At 37.4% G+C, this 16,521-nt stretch overlaps 1 protein-coding gene across 1 annotated transcript in view; it reads right to left on the bottom strand.

Moving 5' to 3' along the window:
• Positions 1 to 16,521, bottom strand: part of megf10.L (multiple EGF like domains 10 L homeolog) — a 73,882-nt gene that overhangs the window by 45,649 nt on the left and 11,712 nt on the right. The window contains exons 2-4 of the mRNA XM_041568165.1: positions 9,821 to 9,951; positions 7,695 to 7,796; positions 6,891 to 6,991 (exon numbers count right to left, since the gene is read on the bottom strand). Coding sequence (XP_041424099.1) covers positions 6,891 to 6,991; positions 7,695 to 7,796; positions 9,821 to 9,933 — 316 coding nt within the window. The 5' untranslated portion in view covers positions 9,934 to 9,951. The remainder of the gene's footprint in view (positions 1 to 6,890; positions 6,992 to 7,694; positions 7,797 to 9,820; positions 9,952 to 16,521) is intronic.

A 16,521-nucleotide genomic window follows, 5' to 3' on the forward strand; every position in this document is an offset into this window, starting at 1 on the left:
AAAGCGTGTGATGATGTTTAATCCCTCAGTCAGTACAGCATACATTATAGTGCACATTAAGTCACATGTAGCATATCAATTAATATTTCCAAAAGATTTTTCCATAATAGCCATCTAATGGTATAATAGTACAGGTATGGGATCTGTTATCTGGAAACTCGTTATCCAGAAAGCTCAGAATTATGGAAAAGCAATCTCCCATAGACTCCACTTTATCCAAATAATCCAAATTTTTAAAAATTATTTCCTTTTTCTCTGTAATAATAAAACAGTACCTTTGTACATGATCCAAACTAAGATCTATTTAATCGTTACTGAAAGCAGAACCAACCTATTTGGTTTATTTAGTGTTTACTTGATTTTCTGCTAGACTTAAAGGGGACCTGTCACCCAAAAAATTATTCCAAATCTTATTTTATTGCATTAGTCAAGCAAAATGAACTTTAATTCCACAATATAAATTATTTGAATCTTTTTTCCTTCGGTCTGGGAACTCATAATTATAGCAAGCAGGCAGGAGCCATTTTGTGGACACTGTTATTAAGACAAGCCTTGCATCATCTCAGAATCTTGTTTGTGCACCAGAATGGAGGACCTGATGTCCATCCCCATGCTCTAATTACACAGTTAAATGGTAAAGAGAGAGGGGGAATGTGGGAAGAGAAGTGATATCTAGTAAGTTCTGAATGGAAAGTGAAAGTAATTGCTTGCCCCACCTCTGGCATAGAGGAGGGGCAGCCAATATTTGATTGACAGCTGAGATTTTTTAAATGAGCTTACAACAGCTATGAATGCTTTAATAAAAAAAAAGAATTTGGATTTCATGTTTAATTGGAAAAGGACTTTTATTATACAGCTTTTTATGTCTGGGTGACAGGTCCCCTTTAAGGTATAAAGATCTAAATTATAGAACGATTCATTATCCGGAAAGCCCCAGGTACCTAGCATTATGGATAACAGGTCCTGTACCTGTACTTCTATTGATGAAGCACTGCATAATATAAGCAATGTCTTTATAAAAATCTTTTTAGTCACAGGATTCTATTTGTTTTACTCAGCTTTAAAATGTAATATTTAAATGTATGACTGGTTGATTTACTACTAAAACATGGGAGAAAAAATGACATGGAAATAGGCTTATTATGTAAAACAGAGTAGCAAGGACATAGGGATAATGTGTGTCAAATAATTGACTCCTCCTCCTTTTCTACACAAGTGTGAATCTTAATTACAGATTCTTTCCTACAGTAGAAATACTCTTCTACGTAAACCCTAGTGGCCCCTTAGCCACCTAATAAACCATGAAGTATTTTGTTGAAACAGCTGCTTGTACAGTAATATTAACAATGCCAGAGTCAAATTGCAGAGCTGTTTACTGAGAATTCGCTCTGAAACTGGATCTGAAAATTGTGCTAAACTTATTAAATGGAGAGCCATTTGTCTCATCTCCCACTCATGGGTTAATCCTGAACCTGTCATTTACTATTTACACAATGTCTGATGATATGAACAAAGAAGCAGTCTGAAATGAATGGCGCGCCTTCCATAGGTGCCAGTGCCTGTTGGCATCTTTCAAAAGGGGTTGTCGAAATGTATCCAGTTTGTATGCTTTATTTATATAGCACTGGTGTATTACATGTATTTTTATCAATTACTTTTTATTTTCTCTCCCAGTGAAGCTACTTTATCAAAGCCACACAAGTATCAATTTGAATAAAAGTCGGTTAACCTGCCTGTATGTTTTTTTTGGCCTACAGGAGGAAACCAATGTAGCTATGGGGAAAACATACAAACTGTATGCAGGCAGTGCCCTGGTTAGAATTAGGGATGCACCCAATCCAGGATTCGGTTTGGGATTCGGCCAGGATTTGGCCTTTTTCAGCAGGATTCAAATTCAACCGAATTCTTCTGCCCAGCCGAAACGAATCCGAACAGGGCCAGAACTAGGGGTAGGCAGAAGAGGCACCTGCCTAGGGCGCAAATAAAGGGGGGCGCTGGGCAGGTACCTGACTTTTGCCTACCCCATGTCCATGTTCACTGCTCCTCCCACTCCTCTGGCACTCCTTCCCGCCTCCCTCCCCTCAAGCACTTTACCCCGTCTCTCCTCAGTCACTTTCCCCGCCTCCCTCCCCTCCGTCGCTTACCTCTGCCTCCCTGCGTCCATCCCCTCCAGCGCTCTAACTCCCTCCCCTCCGGCTTTCTGCACATGTGTGCGCACAATGTGTTAAGGAGCACGCACATCCATGAGATTGCGAAGGGGAGCACGGAGGGGATCGCGGTTTCCGCCCGGGTTGCCTAGGGTGCCCGGTCAGCTTGGCCCGCCACTGAATCTGAATCCTAATTTGCATATGCAAATTAGGGGTGGTGAAGGAAATCGCGTGATTTTTCGTCACAAAACAAGGAGGTAAAATGTTTTCCCATTCCCACCCCTAATTTACATATGCAAATTAGGGCTCGGATTCCGTTCAGTATTTGGCCGAATCTTTCACAAAGATTCGGGGGTTCGGCTGAATCCAAAATAGTGGATTTGGTGCATCCCTAGTTAGAATCAAATCCAGAAGTGCAGGGCAGCGATGCTGTGCCACTGATGAGGATAAAACACCAACAGCCGTTTCATTTTACATAACTGTGTGATATAAGAAGATAAGTTGAGGGAGGGGGAGGTTCAGGACAGGTAAAAACAAACAGGGCAGATAACGTCTATATTAAAGGGTTATGGCATACATGGGGCAGATTTACTAAAGGGCTAAGTGGCCGTCGCTAGCGAAAATTCACCAGAAATACCATCTGCAGGCACGTCGTCAATTTACTAAAAAGCATAGACAACAATTCGCTAGCGAAAGAGACCGTCACTAACATAGTTTCGCTCCCTATTGCCAGGTGTATTTCCACAAATTCACTAAAGTGCGAATTTTACAGAACGTAACTTCATTCGCCAGAGTTTCCTTCGCCACCTTAGACCTGGCGAACTGATAAAATGAAGCTACATTCTCCTTAATCTTATGGCAGTGACATCACTGAAAGTCATAACAAAACGCTGTCATTTTTTAATATTTTTAATTGGAATTGTGTTTAAAAGTTGTAACTATTTGTGGTAAAAAAAAAATTTTTTACCAATTTGAGGGTCATGCCACATTTGTTTTAGGGTGGGCTCATGTTTTGGGTATCTTTTTGTCTTTATTTTGATTCCGTGAACATTTGTAATAATAAGTGGCCACTTCAAGCATTTACACCATCTGTAATAGAAACGTCTATACGACCTATATCTATCCGCCCTATTCAAATTGACCTAAGCGTAAGAGTACTAACAAAGTATTTTCAAATTGACCTAAGCGTAAGAGTACTAACAAAGTATTTTCAAATTGACCTAAGCGTAAGAGTACTAACGAAGTTCCGCTAGGCATAAATGAACCTTAGCGAAAATTTGCTATGGAATGTTCGCGCTGACAAATTAACGCTAGAGAAACATCGCCAGCATTTGGCTGCCGAGAAGCAACTTCATTTTGCTGAATTAGCGTAACAATTCGCTCTTTAGTGAATTTGCCCCATGGTAATTGTGATAGCATTGAAAACACCTCTACCCACCCAGGATTACTTCACATGCACTGGAGTCGCCACCCTGAATTAATGTTCAAAAGCACAACAGCGGCTGCCAGGAGACCTGAATCGTTTTCTGTTAGAATGAACAGAAATCCATCCTGGGCTAGTAACGTTTTGATCATGTCCACAATTTGTAGCACCATATGTGATGCAGCCATTATTATTTGCCCAAACTCACAAAAACATGCACTACACAAATGAATCAAGTCAGGTATTTCAATGGTTTAGTCAGTTGGAGCATTATGTGTTTTGGCTAGTCGGTTGTTTTTCTTTGCTTCAGACATCATACAGGTATGGGACCTGTTATCTAGAATGCTCAGGACCTGGGGTTTTATGGATATAGGATCTTTTCAAAATTTGGATCTCCATGGGGCAGATTTACTAAAGTGCGACGTGACTAATGCTGGCGACAATTCACCAGCGTTACCGTCCGCAGGGACTTTGCTGATTTATATTTATGTAAAAAGAAAAACAATAAAATTGCTATGGTAACAGAAAATTATTCTCCCGCATTGCACCAAATGGTGGGCCCAGCAATCAGATGCAAAAGAAAGTCTACTTAAATAATGTTTTCCTTTAAGGGCCATGATACATAGGGCATCTTCTCAACTTTTGTGGTGGCAGAGAAGCACCAAAAAAACACTGCTGTTGTGTGCCATTCATACATGTATTTCATGCAAGTGAAAAGGATGTGGCAGCCAGTGAAGAATACGCCACTTAGAAAATGCTGGACAGCACAAGCTATGCAGAGAGCTGCTGTAAATATACCCACAAAAGCAAACAATGTGTATTCAAAACATGCCCTTGAGAATTTCAGGGCATTAAGGAGCCAACAAGTGGTATAGATTTCAATACAGTAATACTGAACATTTATTGCATGCGATACTGTATCTTCTCTCAAAAATTAAGTTTTCCCCCTAAAAAAACTTGACCAGAAAAAGGCTTCATAAATAGGACCACTGTTCTGTGGAGCTTTGCATGAGCTCGCATAGAGATTATAGCCAAGATCTCAAAAACATAGCTCTTCAGCTGCTGTGAGTGACAGCTCCCAGGATTCTCAGCCAGCTGTTAGGTGCTGGCAATTGTAGTTCTGAACAGCTGGAGGGCCACATGTCTGACATCCCTGGATTACAGTCACCAGACATCTGCTTTTGCCAATCATCTCTTCACTCTTTGGTCCCTCTGGGACTTGCAGCCTTTGCAGTTTTATGTGGAGGAGGCAAAATCCCCCAAAATGGCCACATTCTACTACCATCTTTGGATAATTCATTTTTTAAGTAGGATCACAAAAAACTTTTGCAATTTAAAAATCTGAATATTATTTTAAGATTTATCTTCTTATTGGCGATATGTACGCTATTATTAAAATGTACATGTATAATTAAAGAGCCTGGGTTTATGTGCTATGTGGATTGTTGTTATAAAACTCAAGTGCCATTAATATAGGTAGAAATTCTTGTTATTTTTGATACTACTACTATTTTTGATACTACTGATACGTCAAATGGATCATTGCTGAAATACTTCTAGTTGTAATACAAATGAGGAACTTAATGGTTCTTCATCTGTATAAACCCTCTTTAATGCCTGCTGTAAAGCCACACACCAAAAGATGACCAGAATAACTAATAACCACAAGTGGATATAAAGGATTACAGAATATGAGCAATGCCAAACCACTGGACTGCAGCCCCAGACTGTCCCAAATTAAAATGATTGGCTGCTGAGTTATCAGGGACTGTGATCCTATACAAAACAAACGTATACGGTATATTGTGCTTGAAAATGAAGTAAAGAAAGTTGAATGACATTCTATTATACTAAAACAGAAGAATGCTATCATTGACTGATATGATATAGAATATTTCATTGTTTATCCCAGAGCAAGCATTTTTCCATGCAGAGGAAAACAAAATGACCCAAACACCCAGGGCACATGGATAATAAAAGAAAAAGACTAAGCTAAATCACATTTAACAAGGATTCTCTGCATGGCTCATAATAATTCCAGTGCTAATTACTACTGTAGTATAAAACAGATACAAGTAACACCACCACAATACAGGTATGGGACCTATTTTCCAGAATGCTTGGGACCTGGGGTTTTCCGGATAAGGGATCTTTCTGTAATCTGGATCTCCATACATTGCGTCTACTCAGAATTATTTTAAACATGAAATAAACCCAACAGGATTCTTTTGTCTCTAATGAAGATTCATTATAGCTTAGTTGGGATCAAGTACAAGGTACTGTTTTATTATTACAGAAAAAAAGAAAATCAGTTTTAAAGTTCTGAATTATTTGATTAAAATGGAGTCTATGGGAGATGGCTTTTCTGTAATTCAGAGCTTTCTGCATAACTGGTTTCCTTCAATTCCCTAACAAACAACCCTTCGTCTTAGAGCAGGTTTGCACAGACCATGCCCTAATGAATTTGCCAGTACATATAGTCACTGAAACCAACTTCCTCCTTATAACCAGGACATCTGAGTAATACATGAAAGTAAAATAACGTAATAGCTGTCTTAGCTGTTCCTTATAGACTAAGGTGTCCAAAATTGGGGCCCCCATATTTGCAGGCACCAGCAGTAATCCGCAATGGAAGAAATAGGAAGGAGCACACTAGAATACCAAAATTACACTTAGAGGGTTATTTATCAAAGGCTGAGTTGTGTTTTCCACACAAAAAAATCAAGTTTTGGTCAAAAATAGATTTTTGAGGTTAAAAATACATTTTCAATTTTTTCAAGATTTATTATAACCCGACCCTGGAAATAGCTCAAATCTGAAAATACACCATCTAAAACCTGTCAAAGTCATGTAGAAGTCAATGACAGAGGTCCCTTGATCCATTTGAAGATGTTAATAGCCTTCATGATGTTTCAGCTTTTTTCAGAGGGTTTTGCTCAAAAACTCCATCAATTTGAGCGATTCAAGTTTTTTTTTTCTCACAGAGAACTTGATCAATTTGGTTGTTAACCCCGAACTTGCTGATTCAAATTAGAAACCATTCAAAAAAAAGTTCACATAGCTCTGAAATTCGACCTTTGCTAAATAATCCCCAAGCCATTAAAGTGGTATAAGCACTTATATACATTGCTTATTTGGGAGTGCAAAGGTACCAAGGTTGCTCGCTCAACAATCAGCAGACATTTTGTTTCAAAAAGAAAATGTACATCACTGAATTATTTTACTCAGAATAACATAAGGTTTTCAGTAATAAAAAGCATAGTTATATCATATGGACAATAACAGCATTGCATAAGGTAAGGAAGAAGCAGATTACTTACGAATACACATCTCCTGACTTTCATAAAATCCAGGACAGCACTGAGACTTGCGCCTGTACATTGTTTTCTCTCCTCGTCTATATGCAGTGCGATAACTTATTCTGTTGGGTAAAAGCATGGCATGGCTTTCATTGTGTCTGTTCAACTGTGTATAACAACCCCAACACTGGTAATGTAATAAATATAAATTATACCCTTATGGCATGGCTTTTATTGTGTCTGTTCAATCAATATATGTAGTAAATATAAATTATACCCTTAAAATAAGCTACAACACTTTACATTGTATATAAACTCTTTTATGATTTCTATCTTTCAATAAAATGATGTACCTTATAAACATAAAGAGGCTCAGTATATATAGTGAATAAAGAACCCCCTCTTGTAAAATATAAGGATGTTATAAGTTACCGAGGAGTTTCATGACCATATAAAAACACGAGGCCAAAGTACGAGTGTTTTTATACAGGTCATGGAACTCCGAGGTAACTTCTAATATCCTCATATTTCAGTGAGTCATGTGACAGAAATGACATCAGAATTTACCGTTTATAACTGATGACATCAGAACTCACCGTTTATAAGGATATAATAATAATATTCATGGCTTTTGTGTATTATCTATATATATATCTATATATCTATATATCTATATCTATATATATATATATATATATATATATATAGATATATATATATATATATATAGATATATATATATATATATATATATATATATATATATATATATATATATATATATAGATATATATATGTAGGATTATTTTAGTAATGAAGACATACCTATGCCGTGTGCACTTGAACCAGTTCAATATGTCTGTGCAACTGGTGTAATAAACCTGGTCATATGGATGTGCATACGATTCCTGAACTGTAACAGAATAGCTGAAAAATAAAACAAACCTTCAGTGAATAAGAAAACACTGCAGAAATATATCAGTGAGTACAGTCGTGTATTTATACTCTGATGGTACAATGTAAATATGTGAATTCCATGAGAAAAACTAGGGTTGTGGACTTTAACACATCTTCTTATATTTCTTTCATATGTAGCTATGGGTATTCCAGCGCACTGCCTAAGCCACTGTTCTTTGGTGCTTCTATCCTCTATGACCTCCGCTGGTCAGTGGTATATACACTTTCTTATAGAATTGAGGAGAGCATAACAAATGCAGATTGCTGCTGCAAGGTGCTTTATTTCAGACTACATACACAGTACTGTATGTAGTCTGAGCACCAATCTGCACTTGGTATGCTCTCCTCACTTCTATAAGAAATTCTTTCATATGTACTAATACAGGTATGGTGCCTGTTATCCAGAATGTTTGGGACCTGGAGTTTCCCAGATAAGGGTCTTTCTGTAATTTGTATCTACATACCAGAAAAATATTTAAATGTTAAATAAACCCAATAGGATTGTTTTGCCACCAATAAAGATTAATTATATCTTAGTTTGGATCAAGTATGAGGTACTGTTTTATTATTACAGAGAAAAATGAAATCATTTTTTGAAATGTGAAGTATTTGATTAAAATGGAGTCTATGGAAGATGGCCTTCCCATCATTCAGAACTTTCTGGGTAATGGGTTTCTGGATAATGGATCCCATATCTGTACTTGTGGATATTGCTGAAACCTTATGACCCCTTATACCTGTTAAAGGCTTCCAGTACTGTTTTTTCATGGTAACATCTTTAAAGAGAACTCATTAAAGAGATCTCATTTCAAGACAAGCCATAAAAAATTAGATTAAAAATTAAAGTGAAGCCACATAGTCAATACTTTTTTGAAGCTGGTGTCCCTGACCCTAATAACAAGATAGCTTTTTTATTTGCAAAATAATGACAGGTTAATTTCTAAGTTTATGAAGATTGACTAAACGTCAGTGTACGAGTAACTTCATCTTTAAATGCCTCAGCTCCATTGAGGCTTACCCCATTTATTCTGACCACCTGTGCATCTTCTCCATTGTAAACAAACAAAACTTGGCCAGCCCATTTCCAAAATCCTGCATTGCCTTTTAGTTAATAGTAGAATGTTGATTGTCGATTTACACACTTGATATATGGTGTCCTCTTTGTATATTGGAGACCAGAACTGAATTGCATGTTCCAAATGGGTGGAATTAATTATTCCTGTGAATTTCTAACCCTTTTAATACAGGATAATTTAACTGTGTATAGGCTGGGATTGTAAGGAAATGCAAGTACGACTATAGCACAAGAAGGCAGTCCATTTACACTCTTTGTTATAAAAAAATTAAGTAGAGAAAGATTTTGTAATGCCTTGTTCCCTGCCATATTGACTGTTTTCAGAACACTAATAATAGCAGGAAAACAGTAGAAATGGAGGCGTAACTACTTGGAAGCAATGAGCAAAAGCAAATTATGTGTGAACCATATTGAGACACATGCTTTTATTTACAAACGTTTTCATACAAATTAACTCGTGGGAAAAAGAGAAACAGATGGAAACCAACAAGAGAAGTCATGGTATGTCTTGACGTCTGGGTATATATCTAGCAAGAGCTTTTCGAAGTGAAAATTCAGCAAAATAACTGCATGTGTGAACCACAGAATAGAATTAGAGAGTAAGATATAATGTGTGTCTTTTCTAATGTCTGCAGCCTTTTCTAAGGTCTCATCTTCAGTAGAATGCACGAAAGGGGTTGCACAAAATACAGATGAGTCTGCATATATTCTTCCCTGATATCTTTGTATACACAAGTATTATGGGTATGATTGGAAACAAGATATGGTGGCTTAAAGATACTTAACTTTTGTAATAATTATATAAATTCATAAAAAGACGGGGATGCTTAATTTGCACAATGCTGATCTTACTGGCAGGCATATTAATAATGGAGGTGTAAGCCAGTTTCCAGGCACAAAAACCTGGAGGACATCTTACCTTTCCCAGTGGCTACACACATTGGGATCCTCAAGATTCAGTGATAATGTAGTTCCAAGCCATTGGAATAGAATCAGTGGGAAGATCCCAGAGCATCTGAATGAATGACCCATCTTTTCCAAATGAAACTCCTAAAAAATACAATATGTTCTACTTTAGTTTTATATATTTCTTTAAAAACCAACATATACAAATAGAGACAAAAAAAAACATAATCGATGTTGTAGATTTTAGCATTAGTAACTCCATGGGATGTCAACAAAGCAAGCTTGAGGCCCAGATTATCCAATAATCATCAGCACCCTAAGGCTGGCGAAGGAGTACAACAAAGGAAAGGGAAATAATAGAAAATAATATATAGCGTAGTATATATGTTTAAACTAAACCCCCCCCCAATAAGAAAAGTCCCTACCTACTACCCTGGATAGTCCCCCACCCAGCTTCCCCCTTCAGAGTAAGCTTAGCGAAGCTCATGGGCGCCATCTTCCAGATCTTCGGGTCCTCTTCCTTCCCTTTGCCAATTCATGGCACTTTTGGTGCATGTGCATTTGCTATGAACTGGAAGACTGCTCCAACAGCACATTCACCAATACAGCGCTCCCTTACAGATGAACACTGAAGATCTGGAAAATGGCGCCCATGACCTGCGCTGCACTTACTCTGCACTGATACATGAGCAATGTATTCGGGTCACTTTCAGGGGTAATGAACTATTTGGAGGGGAAGCAGGGAGGGCGACTATCTAGGGTAGTAGGTTGGGGCTTTTCTTATTGGGGGGATTAGTCCTCCTTTAATCACCACTTGTGGTATGTAAAGTGAAGTGTGTCACCAAACTTTTGTGTTTAGTTTCCCTTTAAACACACAGACCACGAACATTGGTGTATATGTATTAGTTAAAATTTTGTCTCCACAATTAACAATTTGTACGGCAGGAGTGCCTACTCACAGACTTCCTACCAGTGCCTTTACAAACTTCCCTCTCATGGCAATCTGATAATGAAATTAGGAGGAGAGAGGCACATTGCCCATAGTGTAAAACCTTTTATTTGCTTACAAGTATGTAATGCACTTATAATTTTTCATTTGATTTTCAAGATTTTTTCAGATTTTTCACCCGAAAAACTGTGGGGTATTGCACGAAACCCAGCGCATATCAAAAAATCATTGGGATTTCTCCTATTGACTTATATGCAACCTCAACAGCTCTGATATGCCAGAAAATTTGTGATTTTTTAAAAGTCCGATCTTATTAAAAAAAAAAAAAATCACAAATTTTTCTTGACGTCACTAGCGCTACTATACATGGCTGGCTAAATAATCTTTTTGTAATGCCTATTATCCCAGATGCCATCCAAACCTGATTTGTTATTGTAGCTAGTTTGGTGGTAAGTTTCAGTGTTCCCCATCCCAAGAAAAAATCTAGCTTTAAGGGAGGTCAGAGAGGTTATTTGCCATGCTGGACCCCTAGATCTAGATGCGTCCTTTATTTAATAAATTCAATTTTCATCAAGGATGCAGGTCTCCAGCTGTTATTGAGCTACAAATGCCTGTACCCCACCAACACCAAAATGCTATAAGGAGGATACTTTTTGTTCCAAAAGTGCTACAAACCCACACTTTGTTTCTGAGGTTGGAGGCATAAACCAGCCCTTCCTTCTCTGCCCCTGAACAACACAAGAACATAACTACATAAATCAAACAGTCTGATATATCAAGCAGCCAGATGTCTCTCTGTACTTCTACAGCCCTACATGGATGGGTGTGGAGAACAAATTAATTAAAACTGCGGCTTCTACAAAATAAAAAAAACATTGGGAAACTGACTGTAAAAGAGGAGCCCATCTATGAATTGTGACTAAGTGAAAGCTCCCTGATTTGCAGTATTGACAAGGTTCTTTAATCAACATGATTGGTTAGGAAATAGATCCCTGGATTACAAAATTTGCTTGGTAACCAGTTCAAAACCTCAAGCCATTTGAACTCCTGCACTTTAGGAGAGAAATGCTTTCTGGCAGGCTGCTGTTTTTCCTTCTCAATGTAACTGAATGTGTCTCAGTGAGACATGGGATTTTACTATTGAGTGTTGTTCTTAGATCTACCAGGCAGCTGTTATCTTGTGTTAGGGAGCTGCTATCTGGTTACCTTCCCATTGTTCTTTTGTTTGGCTGCTGGGGGGGGTGATATCACTCCAACTTGCAGTACAGCAGTAAAGGGTGAATGCAATTTATCAGAGCACAAGTCACATGACTTGGGGCAGCTGGGAAATTGACAATATGTCTAGCCCCATGTCAGATTTCAAAATTGAATATATAAAAATCTGTTTGCTCTTTTGAGAAATGGATTTCAGTGCAGAATTCTGCTGGAGCAGCACTATTAACTGATTCATTTTGGGAAACATTTTTTTTCCCATGACAGTATCCCTTTAAGAAGAACCTTTATTAAAGGAGAAGGAAAGCTCCAAGACAGTTTATTGCCAAACGATTAGCCACAATAGTGCAAGCTAGAACGCTATATTCATTCTGCAGAATGCTTTACCATACCTGAGTAAACAGCTCTAGACACTGTCTCTGTTTGTTTAGGATAGAAGCTGCCATATTACCTTGGTGTGACATCACTTCCTGCCTGAGACTCTCCCTGCTCACTTACAGCTCTGAGCTCAGATTACAGCAGGGATGGGAGAAGGGAGGGGGAGAGGAGCAAACTAAGCATGCTCAAGCCCTAGCCCTGGAGGTTTACGCTGAAAACATGAAGTCTGATACAGAAGCCCATGTGCAACAATAGAAGGAAAGAAATGCTGTTTATTTTGACAGAGGACTCAGAGCAGCAATACTTTGAGAGTTTACTGGTGTATTTATATATATAGACCTTTCTGATGAAGCTTACTTAATTTTAGCCTTTCCTTCTCCTTTAACCATTATTATGGCTAATTAATACAGAGAAGATGCAGGTGTTAACGCTAACCTTTGCTTAGCAATGTAATATTCACCAGCAAATTATTTTAAATTGCGAGCTGCACAAAACATTTGCAAAAACAGCATATAAAACATTGCTTGCAATTTTTAATTACATTCCCCCTAATGTATTTTCAGAGCCTTCTGGGAACAGATCCCATACCTGTGTAACAGCCACCATTAATGCATATCTAAGGTATAAAGCTCAAGGTTGACAGTCACACACACTAAATAAAATTAATATATTGATTGTATTTGTATTTAAGAGTGCTGTTCCCTAATTATGGGAGGCAACCTGTGCCCCAGATGGATCTGATTGAGTGTGACTTTCTTAAAAACTGAATCAGACACTAAACAAATATATCTCATTATAAAGAAAACTGGTTTGATACACTCTTTATTGCACATTCAGCTTGTAAAAATCACTTAGAGGGAGAAAGTGAAGGAGCACTTAGTAGTCAAATTATGAGAAAGGATCTTCATCTGATATGAATTCAGCACCTGCATTTTGACGGTTAGCTGTGATTGATGGGAGAGGATGTCTGGCTCAGCCATAACAAACATTCTCTTTATCAACTGAACTTTGACTGATGGGACAAGTGCTCTCATGGGAGCCGGTTTTCATTTGGTGCAAAGGGTTGTTCAGCATTTAGTCCTGGGCATTGCTATTATTATTGCATATATACCAAAACTATGTTTTTTTATTCAACTCGATGCCAAACTCAAATTAAGCATTGGATGTGCTTTAGTATTTGGCTCAATCTTTTTCCCAATACAGGTATGGGGTCCGTTATCCGGAAACCCATTATCAAGAAACATCCGAATTGCAGAAAGGCCATATACTCCATTATAATCAAATAACCCAAATGTTAACAAATTATTTCCTTTTTATCTGTAATAATAAAACAGTACCTTGTACTTGATCCCAACTAAGATCTAATTAATCCTTATTGGAAACAAAATCAGCTTATCAGGTTTATTTAATGTTTACATGATATTACAGTAGACTTAAGGTATGAAGCTCCAAATTACTGAAAGATCTGAAAACCCCAGGTCCTGAGCATTCTGGATAACAGGTCCCATACCTGTACTAAACTGAATACAACCCCATATTTGTATGTTCATATATGAGAAAATTGCAGTGAATACATAGGGCAGGTTGGGGTTATAGGGCAGAGTAGAGCATTGACGATGGTGATGAGGCAATGTTAGTCTGTTCAGTGTAAAGGCATTAATATACTGGAGTGTTCTGAACTGCGTCAAATCATTATGTGCAATCACTTGTAGTTGGCCGCTGTTTTGCTAAACAAGCATTTCATGAAAATTGATTCTGTTTAGAGTTTAGCATCTTCAATCCATTGTGATATTTGTAGCCCAATTTAAAAGAAAGTGGAACAGTGCATCAATTGTGCAAACATACTCTACTCACTTGATGAAAAGTATAGCCACTTGGCCTTCACTGTACTGAAAGGCAGTACCTAGAAAGATAATTGGATCTGGTTGGGATTTGTTTTGCTTGGCTACGTGGAAAGAAAGCTCATATGGTAAAGCTATTACTATGCAAAGGGCATTTCACATTTTACAAGTGAACAACTATTTTAATTTCCATGAGAAATTGCTTTCAGTTTCAGGATATTGTCCTGGATCCTATGGTGGAGCTGTCATTGTCAAGGGTAATTTGTGGTTTGTATGATGGACCTCAAAAATGGCATCACTATTTCCAAGTGTATGTGCAAACTGTAGATAGTGTAAAGCACAATGTTAGATTTAATGCCATATTCTGCACAAATGGTTATCTAGCTTCATGAAACCCAAATTCTTTTTGAACACATCCATAACACAACAGTGTTCACAAAAATGGCAATTGGCTATGTGCTTTAATTGTGGATTCCAAAAGAATGAAGAAATGAGATTTATCTTGTGTAAGTAAAGTTAACACAATGTAAAATAATTTTGAGTTATTTCTTAGGGTAACAGGCCCCATTGAAAGATATTCTTAAAGAGAGCCTCCTGCCAGTCCTGTGATCTATTTATTTGAGACCCATCACAAGCTAAAATCCTGCAGAACTGCAATAAATCCATAGATTTCCAGTTCTTAACCAGGAACAGTTGATTTACTATAGAACAAAATACATAAAAAAGTATATATATATATATATATATATATATATATATATATATATATACCAACTTTTTGTCTAGAATCAACTTATTAACACTCCTTTAACATTTATTTTGAATATTAACCAGCAATACGCTGATTTAATATTACAAGTGCAGTGTGCAAGATGCAATTTCAGGTGAAAATTGCATCTGCTGAGGGTTATTACACGTGGCGCAATTGCATTCAGTACGCAATGGTGTTGGTGTCAAGATGTTGCTTCTATTGCTCAGTGTCAAAATGATTTCTGCATGGGATTCTTTAGGCCCCAAGCGTGCTCTGCATTTTGAAGCATTCCACTGTGGGACCCTGGAGCTAGAGCTATATTCAAATCAGCCCTAATGTCTTATTATTCAGAACTAAAGAGACATGTTGGCTGACCACCTAACACCATCCCGATACAATTTTATAGAATTTTAGGAGATATAGCAGAGAATTCCATCAATAGGCAGTACTTATATGAAATAGTTTTAGAGCTTTCAGATTTTATTCCTTCATATCACTTACAAGGCCTGGCTGTCAATATGTGTGTGATATAAACCCCTTACGGGAGTGAATAAGGCTGAAACATAATCAATGATCCTATAAGTCAAACCTCCAGTAATAACTCCATACAAAAAACAAAATAACTCTTGTTTGTGCATTTGTCTAACTTTTCTCTACTTTCTCTTTCTCTAGTAATTTCTCTACTGTTTTCTGGGTCCCTATCAATTGAACATAGGCTTGGGAACTCCATTTTGTACAGAATATCTGCTGATATAAGCAACATGAAATACTGCGAGCAATGCCAACTACAAATGGGCCACAAAACTACTATTTCAAGTTTAGGTCCTTACCAACACATGGCAACTTATTTCACTTATCTAAGGAAACTTTTTGAAACATGATAATGAATAAGTTAGCTCATGGAAAATTGTTTGGGAAAATGAGTCTGAAATGAGTTCATACTGAAGCTGCCAGCTTTAATCTTTGTAAATGGAAATTAAAGCCTACAAACCTTCAATAAACATGCAGAGCACATTTCACACAGTACAAAACAGAACAGATGTAGAATACTTTATGGCCATGGAAGATCAGAAGCATAAGAAATGAACTCATGTCTTGCCATTTTCTGATCTGTCCATAACAAAGCAAAAATACTCACACACTCCGAAAATGGGAGAAGCCACAATTTAAGGGGGGATGCCCTATTCTCATCAGTTGGTCTTCATGTTTTATTTATTTAAAGAGTTTTTAAAGCATTTGCCTTCTACTTTTTTCCAGCTTTCTAAATGGGGTCATTGACCAGGCAGCCAAAAATTCTTCAGTAAGGCTGCCATTTTATTATTATTACACTGCATTACTTATCATTCTGCTCAGACCTCTCATCCTAGCCCCTTATTCAAACTACTGCCTGTTTGCTAGGGTGAAATGGGCCATAGCAACTAGATAATTGTTAGAACTGGAGAGGTGCTGAAAAAAATGAAATAATTCTAAAAACCACAAGAAAAAAATATTAAAAATGAAGACCTACGGCAGAATATCACTGTCTATGTCATACTGAAAAGTTCAGGTTTTGAAGTAACACAAGGTCATTAAGAACAAATATA

Source organism: Xenopus laevis, chromosome 1L (genome assembly GCF_017654675.1).
Source record: "Xenopus laevis strain J_2021 chromosome 1L, Xenopus_laevis_v10.1, whole genome shotgun sequence".
Classification (NCBI taxonomy): domain Eukaryota; kingdom Metazoa; phylum Chordata; class Amphibia; order Anura; family Pipidae; genus Xenopus; species Xenopus laevis.